This window comes from Planococcus citri, chromosome 2, assembly GCF_950023065.1.
Source record: "Planococcus citri chromosome 2, ihPlaCitr1.1, whole genome shotgun sequence".
Taxonomy (NCBI): Eukaryota; Metazoa; Arthropoda; class Insecta; order Hemiptera; family Pseudococcidae; genus Planococcus; species Planococcus citri.
In genome coordinates, this window is record NC_088678.1 from 2,226,929 (window position 1) to 2,236,819 (window position 9,891).

General features: G+C 36.5%; 1 protein-coding gene across 1 annotated transcript; it reads right to left on the minus strand.

Moving 5' to 3' along the window:
- Positions 1 to 283: 283 nt before the first annotated feature.
- Positions 284 to 4,392, minus strand: LOC135833972 (RCC1 and BTB domain-containing protein 1-like). Its single transcript, XM_065347804.1, has 12 exons — positions 4,164 to 4,392; positions 3,198 to 3,328; positions 2,976 to 3,116; positions 2,701 to 2,909; positions 2,475 to 2,624; positions 2,152 to 2,381; positions 1,892 to 1,980; positions 1,660 to 1,817; positions 1,447 to 1,577; positions 1,263 to 1,357; positions 1,041 to 1,171; positions 284 to 573 (listed from the first exon to the last, which is right to left on the minus strand). Exons 2-12 carry the CDS (start codon positions 3,295 to 3,297, stop codon positions 433 to 435), a joined length of 1,575 nt encoding a protein of 524 aa, XP_065203876.1. The 5' UTR covers positions 3,298 to 3,328; positions 4,164 to 4,392; the 3' UTR covers positions 284 to 432.
- Between the last annotated feature and the right edge of the window lie 5,499 nt (positions 4,393 to 9,891).

Genomic DNA, 9,891 nt, shown 5'->3' on the forward strand with positions numbered 1-9,891 from the left:
AAAACACATCCAAAAATGCTTCAACGGTAAAAATTTTAATAGGTTTCAAGTTTTATTTTCCGATTTTTGAAAATTTAAAAGGCTATGATAAGTATTGAAATGTAACATGATTAAAGTATAAGGTTGAAATTTGGCTGACCCCATATTCTCCGTTTGTGAATCTATAGAAGAATAGACCCTGACGAAATATGAGAGTCCACATTTTCAACAATTTTCATTTCTTTGATTCAAGTTAGATTTTACATAGTTCTGATGAAGACCTCAAAAAATTGAAACGTGAGGCTTTTAGCGTATCAATATTCATTTTATTTGGAAAACAGCAACGCGGGTTATATAATTAAAAAGGAATCGTGACTGATTCTAAAATACGAGTAAAACTGGTTCTGTCAATACAGGTGGAACAGATAATGCCTACTTATCACGACGACCATTTCACATTTGAACTTCTCGACGATTAGAAACTTCCAAAATTAATTTTTTTACTACTTCACCATCTAATTGTAAAAAGGAGGTGGTACGAACAGCTTCACTCATGTGATTCGCGATATAAATCAGGCAAAAATCTGTCAATTGCTGAAAACAGAAAAAAATAAAGTTTAAAATTGATAAATAAAGAATACTACGACTAAAATGGTCAACATAAAAATGCTAAAAATATCACGATTTGATTATCTCAGTTCCGACTTGAAGATCACAATAAGTTTGTTTTTTTTTACACGGATTATGGCAGATTTTCGAGAATCTGGATTTTGGCAGATTTAAAATCCACCAGAATCTGTTAGGATAGTAGCTTTTGAAAATGGATTATGGATTTTACTTGAAGAGAGAAGACTTCTGATGTTTTGAAAGTTTGTGGTGGGGATCTAAAAAGTGTTTAAAAAAGAGATTCAAAAAACGTCCAAAAACCAGATTTTCGAGAATCCGTGTAAAAAAAACATACTTAATCAAACTCTAATTTCTACGATTCCAATTCAGTTCAAAATTGTCGTAAAAACAATGCTTTAATTGAGATTAATTAAAAATAAGTATAGATTATTTACCGTAGCTTGAAATCTAACCGCAGCTAACCATAACGAGATACAATTCTGTACGTTTATGTTGCTTCGAAAGTTCTGTTCGCAAAGTTCTTTTAGAGATTCAACGCAAAATTCGTTAGCCAAATTATACAATTCTGAAAATATATCCGAATATTAGTCTACATCGTGATTGTACGATGATTAACAAACACGATGTACGAGACATAAATCTGAACTTCGAATTACCTAAGGTATCTTCGGGCGATAAATCGACTTCATCAGTGTACAAATATTGTAAGAAAGCTCTGTATATTTTGTGATTTCGATCCAATTTCAGGGCACTAATAATGGAATTTATCAGTAAAAAATGATATTTGTCGAACCAAAAAAAAAAAAAAAAAAAAAAACTGAATTACACAAATCCGCTCACATTTGATTTCCTGCATTTTCAGACCAGGGTTGCTTAAACATGGTTCTAAAATATTCGCAGCGTATTTTTAAGATCGCTTTATGAACTTTGATACCTTTCCCTCCGACTACTAAAGTTAAATCACTAGTTTGCTAATTGAGGGAAAAAAGACCAAATTAGCTTGGAATAAACAAAGCTTCGCTGATTATGTAATTTCGTAAAGCTTCAGCTCACTGCATTATCGAAGGCTTGTCTTACAGATTCAGCTACATCGGTCATTGGTCGTGTATTTGGTTTTAAAGCTTCGTATGTGAGTAAAGGATCTGAATGGTTCAGGAACACTTCATGCAAAGAAGAGCTTTGAGTCAGGAACGGTCTTAAAATACAAGGACCTGCAAATAGATACGAAAATTAGATTGTAAACGACTATTATCGAATACGATACGTTCAAAAAATAACGTTTTACCTCGACAAGATCCCCACATGTACACTTTATAAGTTTCAGACATGGCAGCAGATGTGTCACTCGTGTGATTAGAAGCAATATCAATAATTCTACGAAGAAAAATACACGAATAAGTTTATGTTTGAAAAGATCATACGGTGAGACAAACTTTCACTGTTTCATTTTATTTTTATTTTACTCTTGTAAATAAATACTTGAAGTTTGTTTCAGCGTATGAATCCTAAATGAAATGATTAATAAACAAACGAAATTTTATCAACCTTTCTTCAAAATTAGGGACACGCGTAGGTTCTTCGCACGCTCTTTTGGTACCAATTCCTAACTGACCGAAATCATTGGATCCCCAGGCGTATATAACACCTTCTTCAGTAAGTGCCAATATGTGGTGTTTTCCACAAACGAGCTTTCTAATAACTATATTGACTAAATTTGTAATTCTAGACGGCGCAATTGATGCTTGATCTTTCATCAATCTACCCCATCTGTACACCTGCAACATAAGTTGAAAACCCGTAGTTAATATTACTGACAATAAGCAGTTAGTTTGCATTTGAATGAAATTCGATCATTTAAAAACACACACTTCGCCCTCATCCGACAAGGCAACCGAACCTTCTTCGTTACAATCAACGCTGACTATTTTTTTCTCAGCCAAGGCTCTGACTTCTGTAGGATTACTATTTTGTCCTTCGTGGATGCCAGTTTGTCCATACGTTGATCCCCAACTATAAACCTGTAAAATAACAACGATGAGAATTTATTTTTGATTTTTTAAGTGTACTCTGATAAAAATCACAGCTAAATTCGACCTTTCCATCACTGCACAGAGCTAAACTATGTTCAGATCCGCAAGCAGCTTGAATGAATACTTTGGTAGATATAGCCGAAATCATAGTTGGCACAGTAACTCTGTCTTCACCAACGACTCCAGCTTGACCGGAGTTATTGTATCCCCAGCCGAATACCTGGCCTTGCTCATTAAAAGCTAAAATATGAGGTCCGCTGCCAAATGCAAACCCTAACAACAACTCGAGGAGTAAATATTGCAGCGTTACACGATTGTTGAGAAAAAAATTGCTATCACCTTTGATTTCTTTATTACAGAGTTCGGGAATTAAGACCGGTTCCATTGGATTAGGACTGCTGTTGAATCCGAGATATTCTTTGTCATTGTCACCGACTATAAAAACTTCATCCAAGGTAGTAACGATTATGGCATTTTTACCTGTAAACCATAAAACCAATGAAACTTTCTGATTTAAATACCGATGAACGAAATTACTACTACATAATGTAGTATACTCACCAGCACCGAAGATGTGAACGAATTTGATTCTGCTTATGAGTTCTTTACTCAATTTACTGAATATTACGTAGTTTTCTAATCTAATTGAAGCCATTTTCATGATATTTTACCTACTTGATGTTTTCGTACACAACGATCGAACTAGACGTTAAAGTGCACTAGTTTTTTTTTCCGGTGCAAAAACTCGGAAGCCGTCGGGTATTGCCGGCGGTACTTCGTTCAACTTGTATTTATCATTTGATCGTCAGTTCGTCATCTTTCTGTTCTTCCCAGTTCCCGAAGGCTCCCAATGTTTTGTCAGTGTGATGATTTTATTATTTTTATTTGATGATAATCTTCCCGACACTAGTTTTTCAAATTCAAATTTTTGATGTCAAGTATTTTTCGGTTTCTTGATCCAAAACTAAAGCCTAATACTAATGATGTTCGTATGAACTTACTTGATAGTTGATGTGGATTGAAAAACCACTGTCACTACGTACAGAGGCGAAGATTATTGGCAAAATCACCGCGAACTGAGAAAGAAAATATGAAAAAACAGTAAACAAGTTGAATTAAGTAGATTATTACGTATTTCCGAGCTTTTGACAATTGTTTTTCAACTCATATATACCAAATTTGCGTACATAGTATGTTTCGTGGAGTATGATCAGTTCAGTTGATGAACGATAGTTATGTTTATGTATCAACACTATCAGGCTTAACTTTATTAAAAAAACACCTTGAAATGATGATAATTGATCCATATAACGATTAATATTATGGAAAATTCTGAATAAGTAATCATATTATGTAGTACATAATGTTATTTTATATTTTCACCTTTATAAAGCAGAACAGAGTTGGAGAGTTATCAGTTATCACACTAGAGAAATAGAACAAGTTGAACGAAGTACCGCCGACAATACCCGACGGCTTCCGAGTTTTTGCACCGGAAAAAAAAACTAGTGCACTTTAACGTCTAGTAACGATCGATATCACTATTCGAACGATGGAGACAGATAAAGTAGCTACTGAAAGATGAAACCTTTCAGAGACTTATCTGTCCGATGTAAACGGCCATTTGAAGTAAATTAAACATTACAAAACGGCAAATAAATTTAGTATTTGCACAGAAAGAGTCAAAATTTTTCGAAATTTTCTTCTTGTTAGCAATAATAAATAAAGTCCGTCGCAATCTAGGGAAGGCAACAACACAAAGTCTACCTTATCGGTCTACCCAGGAGAAAAATGTCGCCTACTACAAAAACCGGTATTTTCACGGCTCGTACTATTTGTATTTCTTTTCAATGCGTAATTTTGCGAGGAGGTACCGAATAATTTCAAGATTCAAAGTAGAGAATTACAGAAATTTGAGTTTTACTCGAAATCAGTCTCGAGGAGCCCACAATTTTATTATACCATTTTAAAGCAATTTTTATCCTCTTTTCAACGGTATAATTTTTTTCGAAATCCTCAAACGCGATCGTGCTTAAAAACGTGAAAAACTGTGTAATTTTGAGGGGAAAAAGTTGTTTGACATGAATTAAACAATTTTTTCTCAAAATTCACCTAGACGAGCCCAACATTTTTTTGTACCACATTATAGAAATTTTTATTCTCTTTCCAATGGTTTAATTTTTTTTAACATCCAGGACAGTGAACTCGCTTAAAAAAGCGAACTTGGAGCAGAAAACTGTTTAGGAGAAAAATGTCACCAATCCGGTAGACCATATAGGTAGACTGAGAATAGATTTGAGTTTTACTCGAAAACCATCTCGAGGAGACTACAATTTTTTTACGTCATATTAAAGCAATTTTTATCCTCTTTCCAGTGGTATCATTTTTTTCAAAATCCTCACAATTTTTCATCGAGTAAATTGCATATTTACGAGATGAAAAAGGATGAAAAGAGGCCAAATGGCCATTATTTTGAATAAAATTCACCAAAATTCATTTTTTGTAGAGACAGATTGTGATGCATTTTCGGTCGCGTATGCGAGAGAAATTCGTTCTGCCTCTAGCCAACATTAAAGTTAGTTTCGTAATACGACACCTAGCGGATTAGTTCACTCTATACTTCGTAACGAGAGAACATACGCTAGAGAAACCAGTCATTTGGCGACTCCCGATGATAAAACATCGGATATCAATGTTCCGGAGATGGTATAGGACCACCTATACCATGCAATTTGCGTAAATCTAATGGACTAAATTAGTAGCACAAGTCCAGTCATATACGAAATATGAACTGGTGAAGCAAGTGATCTATTTCGAATATGTTCTGTGTTCCAGTTACGTTGATAGAGTCGTTCAGATGCACTCGGGTCCAGGAGTTATTACGTAAAACATCCGAGGATCCTTATTGTAAATCTCATCTAAATGAGTAACATATATGGACCTTCCCACATCCGTGTACTGTTCCCTATTCCCCGTGGTGATGTGCTTTGCACTTTCTAAGGCATAAAATGCCATCTCTCTCTTTCCGTAATACTGTACGGGCCAGTATAAATAATATAGCTTGAGTAAGTTGTAATTATGTACTTGAATACAATACATTGAATTACAACTGAACATGTGTTATTATTTCGTAAGATAAATAATCTTAAGGTAAATGTCTGTGTGGTATTCGTAATTACACTCAGTGTCCGAAAAATAGGTAACGAGGCGGTAAGTCGCCAGGTACCTATGAAGCTCTCAGAAGCTAGGTACTGCTAGACCTCAAGTAGGTAGCTAGCATATGTGAGACCTATACATGGAGATGTGCTTGTAACAGCATCATCGTAATGTGCAGAATATATCTCCACATTTGGCGCCCCCGGGTGGGCACGAAGTGTTGAAACACTGTTCCAGAATAATTCCAGTGAATATTTCGTAATTTCAACACTCCTGAAAATATCAACTTCAGGCAGAAGCGCCTACCTACTCATCTGCTCATACCTATTTTTGCATGGGACACATTTTTATTCAATGTATGTGTTCGTGTTTATTTATAAGAAGAAATAGTTATAAGAAGATTAAATTTAAGGAATTATCCGGAGATATTCCAGAAGAAAAGATTTCGTAAGAACCTACTGCAGAGGTAATTTTGCAATTCAATTCAGATGGATTATTGAAGGCCATTCGCGTAATATGATACACGTTGCATGTTCAAAACGTGTTGAAATGTTACCTATTTATTTCATGTGTAATCAGCAACGTGAGGTAGGTAATACCTACTCGTCAGCGATATATTACGTAAAACAGCCAATTCGTTATGAAACTTGTTCAGATAACACTCTCAAACAATAAGAGTATTGGAGCAGGTTTTTGGCTGAAAATAAAATACACTGTACAATGTAAAATCTATTGAACTGATATGTACGATGTATTATTACGAGGCTAGACCATCTGAGCACATTATTTCGAAGTGCAAAGAGGAAGGGAAGGTCATCTACTCCCACTATACCTATTTTTCATCGAAGGTACTAGCTAGCGAACTAAGCAACGAGACGGAGTTCATATGTTTATTTTCTCTGCTATGAGAAGGTGTTCCATTACTATTATCATCAAGCGTTGCTTAGGCAATTTTCATCAAGTGAATATTGAGAAATATTCTCTCGTTCCTGTGTGAATAATTTTAATTATTCAAGCAATTTATTACGTAAATACAGACGTTAGCCAAACGTGTTATTTCGTAATAATTCCATCATCTAGTTTATCGTAAAACAGGCGTTAGCCAAACGTAAATTTTACGCAATAAACTTGGAATCCTGCTTATCGGAAGACATCAACGTTAGTCAATTGCAGTGTCTCGTTAGATTCTATTTTCGAAAATATGAATCCTCATCCTACTCAGCAAGGTGGACCTACCAACGGGCAAGCGAGTATCTTTCAAAGTACTCCCTTCGTGAATCAAACTGGCACTACTCCTGCTTCAACAGGACAAATGCTCGTTCCGAATCCAGTCCCGACTGCACCTCAGGCAAATGCACCGCCGAATAATTATCATTTATTCCATCCGATCCCTTCGATTTGGGGCACAACCCCACCAGTTCAAAATGGACAAAATCCAAATTTGAATCATACTGTTCCGGTACAAGGAAACTTGACGGATTCTAACCCGCCTCAGCAAGATCTGAATAGATCACTGAATGTTCAAGCAATGTCACAAGCAAATCAGAACAATCCTCCTTCGGATTTCTTTACGGCAATGATTCAAACGAACCCCTTGTTACTTAGTCAACAACCTGTCGTAAACCAAAATGGTGTTCCGAATAATGGTAATCTGCAGCAAAACACTGCTGGGCAATCGAACCCAACTGCTACAACCCACAAAGGTAAGAATACCGGTCCTGTGGAACCTCGTTTTCATCAAAGCACAAGGGCTTACGCTCGACAAATGGCGAAACTTGCAGCAATTAATACCACGGAAAGTCCCCAGATGAGACATCTCAAAAATATTGCTACAAATTTACGTACGAAAAAACTACCGAAAACTACTCCCCAAGGCCATCAGCTTATCTATCCAACTAATCAAGTAGGTCGTAATGAACAAATTATGAACAACCTGCAAAATGATTTGCAACAATCGGTAGCTACTTCCACTCAAAGAATGTCAGGCCTTTTTGGAGGTCCTAATGTTTCACCTATACGTACCATGCCTCAGATCAATGAGCAAGAAAACGTAGACGAATCTTCATTTAACCTGCAAATAGACGATGACCCGAATGTTGGTAACATGATAGGGAGTGAGATTACGAAGCAAGTAAACGTACACCAAATTTTATCAGTGGCTACTCAGAGCCAACGTCACGTACGTATATACGATTTTGCGCCTATCAATCATGAAAAAGAATTCGTTAAGGACGCGGAAAATGCAATCCCGGAAGATCCTGAAGCAGTTGCGCATAAAGACCATATTAAATGGGCAATTGAAAACGAAACTGCACGCCGTGAAGCGATAACTGATCTTCAAAATCGCATAAAAAACCTTGAAATCCAATTAACAAAATCTCGTGATGACATGAATGACTATGTAGTGAACCAACCAGCTCAAATGGATAAATGTTACAAAAACATGCAAGCCTCTATGGCTACTGAGTGTCGACACATTCGGGAACAATTTCTATCGTTTCATCAAAAACAAATCCAAATCAGAGATGCCCTGCTTACTTGCATGAATACATGTATACAAGGGGTAGAAGGAGTCACAAAGTTGAAAGACTGTGTCGGAGAAACATGGACTGCACTCGAAAAATTGGATGAAAAAGTCAACCCGATGTATGAGAAATTTTGTGAAGCCCAACATTTTAATCAACAGATGTCGGATCAAAGGAATGTACAATCACACCATGTACAACAACCGACTAATAATCAACAAATGGGGCAAGCAACCCCACACGTCCAATTCAATGTAGGCTCTACCAATGGACCACAATCTAATTCTCATTCCGTAAACCAAACTTCGGATCATCCTCAGCCAAATTTTACGCAATATCCACCACCAAATTATACTGCTATGAACACCAACATGACGGGGATGATAACCGGACAAACCATGTTAACATGTGATCCTACTAATGCCGTTGACGATCAATTAGAGGATTTTCCCCCTCGTGACGAGAAAGGAAATGAAATTGTGGTACCTTTCCAATTAGGAAATCGACACCAATATATACCCATCAATGTACCACGTAGACAACGGATACTCAGATATGACTTATATTTTTCCAAAGAACCCAATAATTACATCAAGACAAAACAACTCTCGGATCAAGGCATCAAACATATTAATTCAAACCTTTATCATGTCATGCAATTTATTTATGAGTTCGAAGGAGCCATGTCTACTAAAGGAGCTTCAGAAGCTCAATACGTTGAATTTTTCAAGGCATTAGTACTAAGTGATGCAGGAAAAAATTGGAAGGAAAGCTTAATGGGCCTCAACGGCGAGATAAAGACTTATTACAATTTAAGAACATCATTCATTCAAACATTATGGAATACTACTCAACAAGAGAATGCCAAGATGTACTTCATCATGACACAACTTACGAAAGTAAATTCAATTAAATGGGCTTTTGAACTACAAAAATGGTTCAAAACATTATGTGATGCAGAATTTCCAGATTGTACTATAATTTCTACTATTCAATTGAAAATAGACGACGATATGAAACATCATTTTGATTTGGGCGTAACTAAAAACATCCAGAATTTAGGTGCACGAATTAAGGAGCTCACGAAACGCTCTGTACCGATGAATAGTACCCCGAGGCCCAATGCCACACCTTTTCAATCTACCCCAGCTGGCCGGTACCAAAATAATGGTCGCAACAACCCGAGAGGTAGAAATTTAAACCAGAGTCTAGAAAATAGTGGGAAAGGAAAACAAAACAATGGAACTTCAACACAGGATACGAACGCTGGGGCAGGCACTTCATCTGGCCAACGTGGAAATTATCAGAAACAACAACCACTTTTGAATTCTTTAACTCAAGAACAATTACAAGCATTATATGCAGGAGCATTGAACAACATCCTAGTGGATTTCACGCAACAACAAGATGAGGATTCAAAAAACGAGGATGGTCTAGAGATTTCAATACCTCCAGACGAAGACGAGGAGGAGGCGGAACAGTTGTTGAATATTTAAACTCCGTCGACGTATATAGGTCAAAGTTCCCGATTACCGAATACCAAATGATAGGTGACACTTTGGCCTCTTATCTGT